We start from the raw sequence: 15,144 nt of genomic DNA, 5'->3' as shown, positions 1-15,144 counted from the left end.
GAGACTGTCCTCAATGAAAGATATTATCCTGGAGGGACTGTCCTCAGTGGGAGGGACTGTCCTGAATACATGAGACTGTCCTCAATGAAAGATCTTATCCAGGAGGGACTGTCCTCAGTAGGAGGGTCTGTCCTGAATACATGAGACTGTCCTCAATGAAAGATCTTATCCTGGAGGGACTGTCCTCAGTGGGAGGGGTCTGTCCTGAATACATGAGACTGTCCTCAATGAAAGATCTTATCCAGGAGGGACTGTCCTCAGTGTGAGGGTCTGTCCTGAATACATGAGACTGTCCTCAATGAAACAGCTTGTCCAGAAGAGGAGGGACTGTCCTCAGTGGGAGGGACTGTCCTGAATACATGAGACTGTCCTCAATGAAAGATCTAATCCAGGAGGGACTGTCCTCAGTAGGAGGGTCTGTCCTGAATACATAAGACTGTCCTCAATGAAAGATCTTATCCTGGAGGGACTGTTCTCAGTAGGAGGGTCTGTCCTGAATACATGAGACTGTCCTCAATGAAAGATCTTATCCTGGAGGGACTGTCCTCAGTGGGAGGGTCTGTCCTGAATACATGAGACTGTCCTCAATGAAAGATCTTATCCAGGAGGGACTGTCCTCAGTGTGAGGGTCTGTCCTGAATACATAAGACTGTCCTCAATGAAAGATCTTATCCAGGAGGGACTGTCCTCAGTGTGAGGGTCTGTCCTGAATACATGAGACTGTCCTCAATTAAACAGCCTGTCCAGAAGAGGAGGGACTGTCCTGAATACATGAGACTGTCCTCAATGAAAGATCTTATCCAGGAGGGACTGTCCTGAATACATGAGACTGTCCTCAATGAAAGATCTTATCCAGGAGGGACTGTCCTCAGTAGGAGGGTCTGTCCTGAATACATAAGACTGTCCTCAATGAAAGATCTTGTCCAGGAGGGACTGTCCTCAGTAGGAGGGTCTGACCTGAATACATGAGACTGTCCTCAATGAAAGATCTTATCCAGGAGGGACTGTCCTCAGTGTGAGGGTCTGTCCTGAATACATGAGACTGTCCTCAATTAAACAGCTTGTCCAGAAGAGGAGGGACTGTCCTGAATACATGAGACTGTCCTCAATGAAAGATCTTATCCAGGAGGGACTGTCCTGAATACATGAGACTGTCCTCAATGAAAGATCTTATCCAGGAGGGACTGTCCTCAGTAGGAGGGTCTGTCCTGAATACATGAGACTGTCCTCAATGAAAGATCTTGTCCAGGAGGGACTGTCCTCAGTAGGAGGGTCTGACCTGAATACATGAGACTGTCCTCAATGAAAGATCTTATCCAGGAGGGACTGTCCTCAGTAGGAGGGTCTGTCCTGAATACATGAGACTGTCTTTAATATAAAATCTTGTCCAGACTACGGGGGGGGGGGGGCGTCCTCAGTGTGACAGGCTGCGCTGAACGCACTTTGCAACGGTCGACCACGACCCCACGAGCGTCTCCTTACCCACGAGTACCCTCATGACAGCCTCCGGTGGGGGGAAGGGGTTGCAAACCGGCCACTGCACATCGCGCATGCGCCTTCTTCTCAAGCCTGGCGGGACGCCATTTTGCTATACAAAGGGGCGGGGAAAATGGATCATAGAGCAACGGGATTGGCTAGAATCGGACGCTCTGCGTAAAGGGCCAGAGTCTGCGGAGCTCAGCCTGTACCAATCCATCCCAGAAAAGGCCTCTGTACTAGGCATGAGCAATACATTACAGAAAAAAAGACCATAATAATCGGCAATGCATAGAGGGAATGGAGAGAAGGAAGATTTAAGAGCAAGAGACTGATGAAGAATCAGAAGGAATAAAAGGAGAAAGGGAGAACCTTTGCATATGCATCTCCTCCCTGCCACTACAGAGGCCCCAGTTAATGAAAAGTCATCATAGAAAACCTTAGAAGGAAGAATGTTAATTTAAAGATAAGGCTTGTCTCCCCTGGTGGCCACATACAGTCTGAGTTTGATCCACTGCATGCAATGGAATTGTAACTGATGTTCATTTGATGATCAGAACTATAAATCTGTAAAGGGGAAAACAGTGTGTAGATAGAATGTATTTGGATACAGGCAGCAGATGATGTTTTGTATATTCCTGAGAATCTAGCATGTGATGTTTTTGTTCTTTCCTGAGAAAGTAGCAGAATAGCAGGTGATGTTTGTACATTCCTGAGCAGGTTCACGAGCTGTTCATGTAGAGTTGTTCTTGTAAGCAATGCATGATCATGGTTGTGTAAGCAAAATGTAACCAATAGTAATGATAATACATGTAATATCCATGAATATTCATAGAGTATATAAGAAGGGGATTGACTCCCAAATAAAGAGTTTTTTGCCCAGACACACGAGAGGAGAGTTATTTTGCAACATCTGGTGACCCCGACGTGATCGGTGAAAACGTGACGTACTTACTACGACTGGAACAGTCAGCGCGCCATTCCTTCTACGGAACACTGTAAGTATGGGGGGAAATTTAACATCATCACATAAACAACATGCACAGGAGCTATATACTATAACGCAAAGATATGGTTCCTCCCGAAATCCAATAACTCTTAAAGATATAGAGCGTTTAATTGAGGAAATAGTTTGTCAATGTCCCTGGTATCCAGAGAAGGGATCATTCGATCCTCAAACATGGGAAAAGATAGGGCAGCAGTTTCGTTTAGAGCCTAGAGTTTCGACTCCTATATTATTGACTTGGAGAGAGATATATTCTACTATAGTAATTCTCTCTTCTGGATTGACAGGCATTACTAACGAAAATATATCCAACAAATTGCCAGGCAAGACCTGGTCTCTTTTACCTCCCGCGACTCTTGGACCTACACCTTCTCCTCCTTCTTGTCGGCTGGCCACCGATATGGGAAGGGAAGAGCAAAACAAAACTCCTGACTTTACTACTACTACCCCTAATAAACCAATTGAAAATATCCAAAACAACAACGCTAATGATAGCGTTATTATTACCAAAACACCAAAGAGCGTAGAACGACCTAGTTTAATTCAATTAGGTATACAGCAAGCACGAAAAAATGGTGAATTCATTTGGAACGATGATCTATGGGATAATTCGGAACCTAATCCTAATTTATACCCAGTTACTAGAACTACAACAATAGAGGCAGGGAACGAAACACATCATGCAGAATGGACTGCTCTACCTTATCAAGTTTTGAGAGAATTACGTAGAGCTATCGTAGAATCAGGTTTAAAAAGTTCATTTGTTCAAGGCATGATAGAAGGGATTAGTAACGGTTACTTAATGACTCCAAAAGATTGGAAAGACCTTTTCCGTATGCTGTTAACTCCTGCGCAATATGTAGTGTGGGATAATGAATATAAGCAAGCAGCACAACTTATCACTGGGACTAATTTGGTGCCTGATCAAATTTATGGATCGGGACCATTTTCAACCCTTGATATGCAAATTCAACAAAACGATACCTGTTTCAAGCCATAGGCACTTGTATCTTGCGAGCATTTAAAAGAACACCAGAAGGGAATAAACCAACAAAATCTTTTGCATCAATTAAACAGGGTGCAACCGAATCTTACCTTCAATTTGTTAATCGATTGCAGGAAGCTGTAACTAGGCAAATTGATAATCTTGATGCGCAAACAGAGTTATTGATTAAATTAGCCCAAGAAAATGCAAATTCAGATTGCAAAAAGGCATTGCAGACTGTAGCTCATCGCCCAGGAATTACTTTAGCAGATTTATTGAGCGCATGTGCAGATGTGGGGACTCATGGTTATTCTATGAATTTGTTAGCAGGAGCTATACAAAAAGGTAATAAGCCACAGGGGACGTGTTTTAATTGTAAGAAACCAGGACATTTTCGAGCTCAGTGTAGAGCCCCAGGAGGGGGTGCCAACTTTGCAAAAGGACCTTCTCGACCTTCTCGAAAATGTCCTCGATGTCAAAAAGGATATCATTGGGCCAATCAATGTCGCTCTAATCCAATTAATTCCACACCGCCACCCCCAAAAAACTTTGCTCCGGGTTAACTCCTAACCTCGGTCCAAAGGGAGTGCAAGGGTCTTTTGCTCATAGTACTACTGCTACACAAGGTAGTGCAGGAATTGACCTTATTGCAGCGGAATGTAAAACTGCCATCTTACCTCATGAAGTTTTGGTATATAATACTACCTTTAAAGGACCCATTCCAGCGGCTACTGTAGGTTTAGTATTACCTCGCTCCTCTGCATCGAAGGCAGGTATTCATGTTATCCCTGGAGTTATTGATGCTGATTACACAGGCATTGTTAAAATTCAAGTATGGTCCTCATCACCTTTAACAATTTCTCCCGGGGACTCGTGGGCACAATTAATTATTTTACCATATTTTACAGCACCTATTCCTTCTACTGTCTCTCGTACAGGGGGCTTTGGATCTACGCGACAGGTAAGTGCAGTTTTAAAACCGGTTTCTAATGCACGACCCACTGCTCAATTTTTATTGCAACAAAAGCCCTTTGTTGGTATATTAGATACCGGGGCGGATGTTTCTGTCATAGCTTATAAACAATGGCCTGTGGAATGGCCCATTGAAGATACTTCACATGTGACAGGAATAGGGGGAACTCAGTCAGCCTCCCAAAGTTCTCAATGGTTATCTATTACATATCCTAACGATACCAAGGTTCTAGGACATATTAAGCCCTGTATTTTACAAGTACCCTTTAATTTATGGGGTCGTGACCTTTTGGAACAATTAGATGCATCATTGATCCTACCTGATTAACAGTTCATAAATATGTCTTTTTCTCTTCCTTTGGAATGGAAAACTGACAAACCTGTTTGGGTAGAGCAGGGGCCGATTACCAGAGAAAAACTGTTGATTTTACATCAATTGGTGGAAGAACAATTACAATTAAATCACATTGAGCCTACCAATTCTCCATATAATACTCCGGTATTTGTGATCAAGAAAAAATCCGGAAAATGGAGATTTTTACATGACCTACGAGCTACTAATGCGATTTTAGAACCAATGGGCCCGTTACAATGTGGTATTCCAAATCCTAATTTGATTCCTTATGATTATCAATTAGCTATTATAGATCTGAAGGATTGTTTTTTTTTCAATTCCTCTCCAGGAAAAAGATTATAAATACTTTGCTTTTACTGTACCTGTTTACAATAATGCACACCCTACTACTAGGTATTGTTGGAAAGTTTTGCCCCAGGGAATGTTAAATTCACCCACTATTTGTCAATACTATGTTCATCAAGCCTTGCAACCATTTCGTGCCTATTTCCCTCAACTTTTGGTATATCATTATATGGATGATATACTAATTGCAGGGATAACTCTTCCCCCTTCTTGGAAATCTACTTTAATTTCTATCTTGGCCTCCTCAGGATTAACAATTGCCTCAGAGAAGGTTCAAGAAAAGGAACCCTATTTATATCTAGGTTTCCGTATGACTAAAGCTGCAGCCCAACCTGTCGCTCCTCATCTCAATTTACAGTCTCCCACGACATTACATCAATTACAAGAGATTTTAGGAAATCTCAATTGGTTACGTCCCTACTTGAAACTTCCTACAGAATTTTTACAACCCCTGTTTCTCGCATTAAAAGGTCATAAAACACCTGCTGAATTAATTACACTCACTGCATCGCAACAAACAATTCTGTCACAATTGGATCAAATCTTACAAACAAAATGGACAGATAGACGAGATGCATTTGCCCTTTTTTGTTTTTGCGTTCTCAAAGACCCCACCCACCGACAACCGTTTGGTGTCTTATATCAAGATACAACTCCTCCGAAATTGATAGAATGGGTCTATTTACAGAATACTCTCCATTCTACTATTACACAATGGCCCCAGCAACTAGCCTTGCTGATTACTAAAGCTCGAGAGCGAGCAACATTCATGACTGGTTTCGACATTCTTAAACTCATCATTCCTCATTCTTTGTGGCAGTGGGAAAAAATGATTCAGTTCTCCGACGACTTGCAATTTATTTTAGCCACTTATGTTGGTATTATAGATTGCCACTATCCTAAAGACCCTCGCATACAGGGCACATCCATTTTGCCAATCACTCTTCATGATCCCATTTCTTTACGTCCACTCCCTACTGCTCTCACCGTCTTTACAGATGGTAGTCCCACTCGTGGGGTGGTTACTTGGTACAATCTGAACAAATGGCACGTCAAGTTTACCTCTCCACAAACCTCTGCTCAACGTTCAGAGCTTGCTGCCATCATCCTGGCTCTTTCTTTATTTTCAGATCAACCACTGAATCTTATTGTTGACAGTCAATATTGTGCTAATCTTGTCCGTCGCATGCCCGACAGTTATGTATCATTCAAAATGGATGCCTCTTTTTATGCTTTACTGTTAACCCTCCAAGGTTACTTGGAGAATCGCCTTTCTTCTCTCTTTATAGGTCATATCCGCAGTCATCAACCTTTTCCTGGTGGTCTGTCTGAAGGGAATGCTCGAGCGGATCGCCATCTTCATTTTTTCTCCACAGCACACTGCAGTCATGAACTTCATCATCAAAATGCACCTAGCCTAGCTCGCCAGTTTCAAATTTCTTTAGAAGAAGCTAGAGCTATTATCAAAAATTGTCCACAATGTTCCTTTTCAGCTCCTACTACCTTTTTTCCTGGAGTTAATCCTCGTGGTCTGGAAGTTAATAGCCTCTGGCAAATGGACGTTACTCACTTTCCCCCTTTTGGTCAATGGTCTAAGCTTCATGTGGTTGTTGATACTCATTCTGGATTTTTGTGGGTCACTGCACAAAAAGGGGAAACTACATCTCATGTCCGCTCTCATCTTCTCCAAGCTTTTGCGGTCATGGGTGTTCCTAAAACTCTCAAGACAGACAATGCCCCTGCTTATACTTCCACCTCCTTACAGGAGTTCCTGACCCTCTGGCATATTGAGCACCTTTTTGGTATCCCCTATAACTCCACTGGTCAAGCTATTGTTGAACGTGCTAATCGCACACTGAAAACTGCTTTAAGTAATCTGACTACAAAAAAAGACGGTATTCTCCGTCATAGAGTAAGCATTGATGAATGCTTAGCACAAATCCTTTACACACTGAATCATCTCAATCTCATCAATAATCCTGCTACAAAAACTTTTTCTTCCAGATTTGAACAACATTTTCGTACTCCTGCCCCACCTTTATCTCGTCCTTTGGTCATATACCGACAACTACCTTCTGATCAGTGGAGTTCCCCTGTGCCTCTCCTTACCTGGGGTCGTGGTTACGCTGCTGTTCAAACAGATTCTGGCCCGGTGTGGATTCCAGCAAAGTGGGTGAAACCTCATGTCGTGGCATCAAGGTCTTTACAACCCAATTCCCAATTTCACACTCACCCTTCAAGGACCGCAGATGCAAACACGCAAACGGTCAGTGACTCGTCAACCTAATGCTCCTGTTACTTGGGGACAAATTAAAGCCTTGAGTCAACAAGCTACAGAGACTTTAGAAAAAGCTCATATTGAAAAGACTGATGATAACTTCGTAGTGGCTATTATTGCAGCGCTTAATGCTAATTCCATTACATTGCTTCTACTGTGTTGTTGTTTGTACATACCTTGTGGACAGTCACAATTACTTCCCACAAAAAATATTTGGGAAGCGTTTGCAATTTCACTGAACCAAACTGATTTCTGTCTTTCTCATCAAAAGGCAGTTGGAGAAGTTTTGGCAACTTGCCTGATTCCAGTATGTCATGATCCTAAAGATATGCAAAATGATACTTGGTTTTATTCACAGCTTCCTGTTAATTCATCCTATCGAAATGCTTCTTATGAATACCATAATTGGGGAACACAAACCCTGTTGCCGCCTACTTTGGCAATGCATGTGAGAACCAATCAAATAGCTAGTATCAATATGACATGTGCTCGTATGGTTAATTGTACCCGATCAAATTGTGTTAATTTTGGACCAACTTTGTTAAATTGTAGCTCCTACGAAAATGTTTCATATATTTATAAATTTACTCATTTACCCCCTGGCTGGTTTTGGTCATGTGGAATGTATACCTTTAATTATATTCCAGCTAATATATCTGATGGTACTACATGCTGTCTAAGTCGACTCACTATGGTACTTCCCAGTAAACATATTTTATTTTCTAACTCCTCACATATGCGATCCAAGCGTATGACCCTTGCTGCCAATTGCAATGATAATGTTAAATTTCTGAGTCAAACTGAATATCTGGCACTTGCATTTTCATTAATAGGTGTCCCTGCATTGGCAGCGGCAAATGCAAAAAATATTCGTGAATTAGCCTGTTGGGCAATTAAATCAATCAATGCAACCTCCACTGCTATTAGTTTACTTAATGCTGAGCAACAGCAATTACGTCATGGAGTTTTACAAAATCGAGCAGCCATTGATTATCTTTTATTACTTAACCATCATGGTTGCGAAGAGTTTCAGGACATGTGCTGTTTTAATTTATCTGACAATTCAAAGGCCATTGACAAACAATTAGCTTTCCTACGGAATTTAACTACTCATATTACTATTCATAATAACCTACTCTCTGATGTATGGGATCAATTGTGGCAATGGATCCCTTGGACCTGGCTCCGCCCTATTATCCAGTATTTAGTCATTGGTATTTTTGTTTTCACTATTTTTTGCTGTTGTATACAATGCATTCCTAACCTTTTTTCTTTATGTTTTCCTCGTCCATTCGCTCCAACACGTCACTCTGCTCAATATGTTTATAAGCTATTACAAACATCTCCACCTCCATCTCCAGCTGGCACACCACGGAGATTTCATTAAAAAAAAAAAAAAAAAAAAAAAAGGTGGAGATGTAGATAGAATGTATTTGGATACAGGCAGCAGATGATGTTTTGTATATTCCTGAGAATCTAGCATGTGATGTTTTTGTTCTTTCCTGAGAAAGTAGCAGAATAGCAGGTGATGTTTGTACATTCCTGAGCAGGTTCACGAGCTGTTCATGTAGAGTTGTTCTTGTAAGCAATGCATGATCATGGTTGTGTAAGCAAAATGTAACCAATAGTAATGATAATACATGTAATATCCATGAATATTCATAGAGTATATAAGAAGGGGATTGACTCCCAAATAAAGAGTTTTTTGCCCAGACACACGAGAGGAGAGTTATTTTGCAACAACAGTGGACTGGAATAGCTTGTTCATTTGACCTACAGTGAGGTGGCAATTCTGCTAAGAATGCCAGTTAATATGATGGCACCTTTCTTGTCCCCCTCCCTCCCCCCCCCCAGCACACACTATTTAGAAAAAAGGCACATTCTTTCCAAAACTGCACACTCTTTTGCTAAGAGTGCACCATTGTACGTGGCAAATAGCACACGCTATCAGGAAATGATTGAAAGAATGCACACTCTTGTGAAGAGTCCTTCAAGTCCTAGGGGTGACAAACTCTGTATCTCTGTACCAATCTATTAGTCCTAGAAATGACAGACTCTGTATCCCTGTGTTTCATCCCCTGAGCCTTCCAGTCCTAGGGGTCACAAACTGTATCCCTGTGCGTATCCCCTGCCCTTTTTCCAAAGAAGACACAAACACGTTTGAAAGAGCGTGCCCTATCTGACTTTGCTCCTGCGACAATAAATAAATACCAAACAAAAACAACCAAAATAAACATTTCCAGAAGCAACGTGAGATATTTTCTGGCTGCCCATCTCTAATCAGTACTAGGTGGAAGTCACATAGGGCAGAGACACATACGAAGGAAGCACTTCAAGATTTCATTAAGGCTTTTAGATAATATAAAAAAAAAATTGTCCTGTCTCTGTAATCTCCATGTGCCACAAGCCCTGAGTGACTTACAAGGTTTTTCAGAACACCTATGAGTGCTTAACACTTCCATCATAGGAGATGTATTATAATCTATTCTAGAACTGGGTTTAAGGTTCTAAATTCCTTTACATGGAAGGTGAAGGCCAGGGAGCACAAGTCCTAGAGAGCTCTGGAAAGGAATACAGTGCTTAACTTTGAGACAACACAAGGATGGCATGGCACAGAAAAAGGGGATGGGAGCTACCCACTCCAGGGATGTGCAATAAATGTAAGGCACTGTGAAATCCTAGACCTCAGCTCACCTCCGAAGAGCTCACAGTTCTGCTCTACAGAGCTTTGCAGGAATCCGGGGAACAGATGAGGTAACTTTACTGCAATCTGTGCTGAAATACAGAATACAATTTGCTGAAAAGGCAGGAGGAGACAGTGGTGAATATGCCAGTGGGTGCCTAACGAAGGTCAGAGATTTCAGGGTAGGCTCCTTTTCATTTTCAGAGCACGGTGGGTTCTCAGTCCAGCTTAGAGTTACTCTTCTTTTTTCTAAAATCCTGGATGGACCTGTCTCTCTTTCTCTTTGCCTTTAGTTCTATATTGATCTGGCCCCTCTGGTCCACAAACCTCTTTCATCTCTTGGCCAAAGCTCATAACTAAGCCATTGCTGGTCAATGACCATTGTTTCGTTAGAGAGATGACCCTCAGTCCGGCATAAGGCATCAGCAGTACATGATAGGCCAGTGCAAAGCATTCTGGGATACATTGTATGTTAAAAAAAATAAATTATGGCTGCTATTATAATGATGCAGAGTTCTATAAAAATTGAATCTCGTCTCCAACTCTTTCCACCAGGGAAACAAATCAAGGGATGGAACTAAGAGCCTTTAGAAAACCAACAAGATGCATCTCCTGACTTTGTCGACTGCCTTGCTGTGTATTCAGACTGGTATGAAAGTCTGTATCTCTGGCTCATGCCAATCTTGAGCCCTCCAGTCCCAGAGGTGGCAGGTTCTGTATCCCTGCACCTATTCCCTGAACCCATCAGTCATAGAGTTGACAGGCTCTGTATCTATGCACCCATCCCTTGAGCCCTTTAGTCCGAGATATGATAGGCTCCGAGTCTGTATCACTGTGTCCATCCCATGAGACCTCCGGTCCTAGAGGTGACAGGCTTTGTATCCCTGTGCCCCTCCCATGAATCCGCTGGACCTACAAATGTCAGGCTCTGCCCCCCCCCCCCCATCCTTTTCAGTCCCAGCGGTGACGGACTCTGTATCCCAGTATCCATCCCGAGTCTTCCAGTCCTAGAGGTCACAATCTCTGTATCACTGTGTCCATCCCCTGAGCCCTCCAGTTCTAAGCTCCATAAACATGGACTCATCCTCTGAGCCCTGAAGTCTTAGAGGTCACAGGCTTTGTGTCCCTGGGCTGTTCTACCCTTCTTAAAAGCAGCTCTCTTCTTTCTCCCCTTCTCAGGTGTACTCCCAGATAATGCAGTGAAAGGCAGGGAAGCCATCCCTCACAGCAAGCCGCACATGGCCTTTTTGAATGTTACGCAGGGGAACGGTTCCTTGGCATGTGGTGGCTTTTTGGTGGAAGAGGACTTTGTGCTGACGGCAGCTCATTGCTATAAGCCTGGAGAGTAAGACCTCGTCCTGCCTTCTCCTTCCCTCATTTATACACCCACCGATATCATTTTGACATCAAAACGTTTGCAGTGGCATTTTCCTCTCGAGCAATCATAAAAATGCAACTTAAAGCATTTTAATTTGTTTAACAATTTATATAGAACAATGGCATTTTTTAAATGAGTTCTTTTAAATGCAGGGCCATCTGTGTGACCCTTTCCTGCGTTTCTTTTTCTCCTTTCTCCGCTCTATTGGTGTTCAGTCATATTGAAGTGCTCCTGGGAGCTCATGACATCACAGACCCTGAGAGCACACAGCAACATTTCTCTGTCCTACGCTACTTCCCCCATCCTCACTTCAACCAGCTGACATTCTCCAATGACATCATGTTGCTGCAGGTAAGTGATCCATGCAGGTATCCAAAGCCATGTGCAACCCCCAACTTCCTTTTCTCTTACATCTGTCCTCTTACACCTCCCCTGTTTCTGTCACAGTTGGACGGCAAAGCCAACTTAACCCATGCTGTGAGACCCATTACTCTACCTGCCACCAACTCCACCAGCCACGTCACCCTGGGATCTTTCTGCAACGTTGCCGGATGGGGGCGGGCAGATATCTATAACCATAGCGCCACTCACCGCTTGCAGGAGGTGGACCTGGAGGTAATCAACAGAGACATCTGCAGACTGTACTACCCGGGACTGGAAGCTGGCTTGTCCATCCTCTGTGTAGGGGACCCAGGCAAGAAGCAAGGCTCTTTTGGGGTAAGGACTATTTATCTGCATGAAAGTAGCCTTTGTCTTCCTCAGACTTCCACTCTCCAACCAATAGGTTTCAAATCCAATCAAGAGAGCTCATCTTGAAGAGTGTTCTTTACTTCTTGAAGCAGCCATTTTGTTTGGTTAAAGTAGCGATGGTAGAACATAAGTAAAGGATGATATGGCATCACTTACTGCTCTACTGCAGGAAGTAGCCATTTTGTAGCACAGTGATGTCATCAGCTTTGACTATTAGAAAGGGGAGACATATTATGTTACTCATTGATCTGCTGTGGCCAAAAGGAACCCTTTTTTCATGTAAGTTAGATGTCAAGAACTAATCTGAAATTTACTACTACTATTTAGCATTTCTATAGCGCTACAAGGCGTACGCAGCGCTGCACAAACATAGAAGAAAGACAGTCCCTGCTCAAAGAGCTTACAATCTAATAGACAAAAAATAAAGTAAGCAAATCAAATCAATCAATGTGTACAGGAAAGAGGAGAGGAGGGTAGGTGGAGGCGAGTGGTTACCAGTCAAAAGCAATGTTAAAGAGGTGGGCTTTCAGTCTAGATTTAAAGGTGGCCAAGGATGGGGCAAGACGTAGGGGCTCAGGAAGTTTATTCCAGGCGTAGGGTGCAGCGAGACAGAAGGCGCGAAGTCTGGAGTTGGCAGTAGTGGAGAAGGGAACAGATAAGAAGGATTTATCCATGGAGCGGAGTGCACGGGAAGGGGTGTAGGGAAGGACGAGTGTGGAGAGATACTGGGGAGCAGCAGAGTGAGTACATTTATAGGTTAGTAGAAGAAGTTTGAACAGGATGCGAAAACGGATAGGGAGCCAGTGAAGCGACTTGAGGAAAGGGGTAGTATGAGTAAAGCGACCCTGGCGGAAGATGAAACGGGCAGCAGAGTTTTGAACCGATTGGAGAGGGGAGAGGTGACTAAGTGGGAGGCCAGCAAGAAGCAGATTGCAGTAGTCTAAACGAGAGGTGATAAGGGTGTGGATGAGGGTTTTGGTAGAGTGCTCGGAAAGAAAGGGGTGGATTTTACGGATGTTGTAAAGAAAGAAACGACAGGTCTTGGCGATCTGCTGGATATGAGCAGAGAAGGAGAGAGAAGAGTCAAAGATGACCCCAAGGTTTCGAGCTGAGGAGACAGGGAGAATGAGAGAGCCATCAACAGAACTAGAAAACGGGGGGAGTGGGGAGGAGGGTTTGGTCTATTCTGGTTTGGGGTAATTATTTCTTTTGTGATGGTCAGCTACTGGGAGAAAACATCCCTGACCATGGTTAGTTATGTTGCAAAGGAGGTTTATTCCTACATGCTGAAGAATAAGATGCAGCACAATTTCTGAATCATCAGAACTTTATGTAGTGTTCATTCATTTTCATCTTGAGATAGGGAGTCAGTAGCATCTACTCTAAGAAAGGATCAGTATCCCTGAAACAGAACAGGGCCATCTGGTGGTACTTACAGTACATTGCACCTTCAATATAGTAGGTTTTGATATTTGGCTGTTGTACATGCAACAAGCGATAAACAGACATCATACCTTTCGGTAGTTGACTCTGAAAGAAGGTATGATGAACCCTGGCTGTACCAATACCAGAAGTAGAGTGAACTACAGCCTATGATTATAGAGTTAAACAGTCAACTAATGTCAAAAACTTAACTGGCTAGGGTTAACCCACTGCTTGAGCATATTTTTAAAAGTGTAACTAATATTTGTTGAGCTGGCTTCTACCCCGCTTGATCATTTCCACATGAGATACCTGTCTCAAGTATTTGTTATCAACCGACTTGGCGAACGCCATTACGGTACTATGTAAGCCACATTGAGCCTGCAAGTAGGTGGGAAAATGTGGGGTACAAATGTAACAAATCCTATATAATAAAAGGCACCTCCAACATTCTGAAGCTGACTGCATGGCTGAGGCATTCCTGCTCTCTGGATCCATCTCCTGAATTGACATCACGCACTTCCGGGTTCGTCACAAGCAGAAGTGACCAACCACACGAGGTTTCTCGGCTTCAGAATGTTGGAGGTGCATTCTATGAAATAGGATTGGTCAGTTCCTTGAAGCACAGCCAGAGCTCAGCGTCCTGCACAGTAACACTCAGACACCAGAGAGAGAGGGGGGGCTGACACCAGAGAGGGGGGGAGGTATCTCTGTCACACACACACTCTCTCTCACACACTCTCTCTCTCTCACTCTCACACACTGTCTCTCACACACTCTATGTCTCACACTGTATCACATTCACTCTCTATGTGTCACACAGTCACTCACACACTCTCTTGGTCTCATACACTCAAGTCTCACAGAGAGTCTGTGTCTCTCACACACACTCTCTCTCTCGCACACACAATCTGTGTGAAACACACACTCTCTCTCTCTCACACTGTGTCTCACATACGCACTTGCACACACTCTCATTCTCACACACACACTTCTCTCTCACACAGACACACTCGCACCCAGACTCACTCTCTCTCTCACATACACTCGCATATTCACTCTCTGTCTCACACACACTCTCTCAAACATACACACTCCGAGGAAAACCTTGCTAGCGCCCGTTTCATTTGTGTCAGAAACGGGCCTTTTTTACTAGTAAATAAATAAAAATGATGCGCCTCATGAAGGTCCTATCTGCTTTCTTCCAGGGAGACTCCGGGGGGCCACTGGTGTGCCACGGTGTGGTAGAGGGTATTGTGTCCTATGGAAAGATCCGTGGTGTCCCTCCTTCAGTGTTCACACGCATCTCTCCGTACCTACCCTGGATCACAGACACCATGAAAACTGTTGCTGCCTGAAGAAGAAATCAACTCCTTCCATGACGAAGACCCAACAGAGTTCCCCAGAATTGACAACAAAAACTCAAGCACAGTTGCAGCCACGCTGAGTATTTTATCTCTTCACTGCTCCTCTCAAGAAAAGATAATTCAGGAT

The 15,144-nt window shown here is 43.3% G+C and overlaps 2 protein-coding genes across 5 annotated transcripts in view; one reads left to right on the top strand and one right to left on the bottom strand.

The window, feature by feature from the left end:
* The window catches only part of SDR39U1 (short chain dehydrogenase/reductase family 39U member 1), a 64,885-nt gene that overhangs the window by 7,288 nt on the left and 42,453 nt on the right, over positions 1 to 15,144 (bottom strand). For 2 of the 4 annotated variants that reach the window (XM_030186323.1, XM_030186324.1), the window contains exon 1: positions 1,483 to 1,568. The exons of 1 other annotated variant lie outside the window; for it this stretch is intronic. In XM_030186323.1, coding sequence (XP_030042183.1) covers positions 1,483 to 1,552 — 70 coding nt within the window. In that variant the 5' untranslated portion in view covers positions 1,553 to 1,568. Of the gene's footprint in view, positions 1 to 1,482; positions 1,575 to 15,144 lie in introns of those variants that run through there. One more of the 4 variants, XM_030186326.1, reaches the window with a different exon arrangement.
* On the top strand, positions 11,312 to 15,008 carry LOC115457232 (mast cell protease 1A-like). Its single transcript, XM_030186658.1, has 4 exons — positions 11,312 to 11,445; positions 11,631 to 11,829; positions 11,926 to 12,195; positions 14,859 to 15,008. The coding sequence occupies exons 1-4, from the start codon at positions 11,339 to 11,341 to the stop codon at positions 15,006 to 15,008; spliced, it is 726 nt and encodes a 241-aa protein (XP_030042518.1). The 5' UTR covers positions 11,312 to 11,338.

This window comes from Microcaecilia unicolor, chromosome 14 (assembly GCF_901765095.1).
Source record: "Microcaecilia unicolor chromosome 14, aMicUni1.1, whole genome shotgun sequence".
Classification (NCBI taxonomy): Eukaryota; Metazoa; Chordata; class Amphibia; order Gymnophiona; family Siphonopidae; genus Microcaecilia; species Microcaecilia unicolor.
The sequence above is the reverse complement of the archived record's forward strand: the minus strand, read 5'-3'. Positions and strand labels throughout refer to the sequence as shown.

What these genes read in the sequence shown, in the direction of transcription:
- LOC115457232 (XM_030186658.1), top strand. Translation starts at nt 11,339, where the DNA reads ATGGCCTTTTTGAATGTTACGCAGGGGAACGGTTCCTTGGCATGTGGT. An exon ending in CATTGCTATAAGCCTGGAGA is followed by an intron (nt 11,446 to 11,630) that starts GTAAGACCTCGT and finishes TTTTAAATGCAG; the next exon opens with GGCCATCTGTGTGACCCTTT. An exon ending in ATGACATCATGTTGCTGCAG is followed by an intron (nt 11,830 to 11,925) that starts GTAAGTGATCCA and finishes TTTCTGTCACAG; the next exon opens with TTGGACGGCAAAGCCAACTT.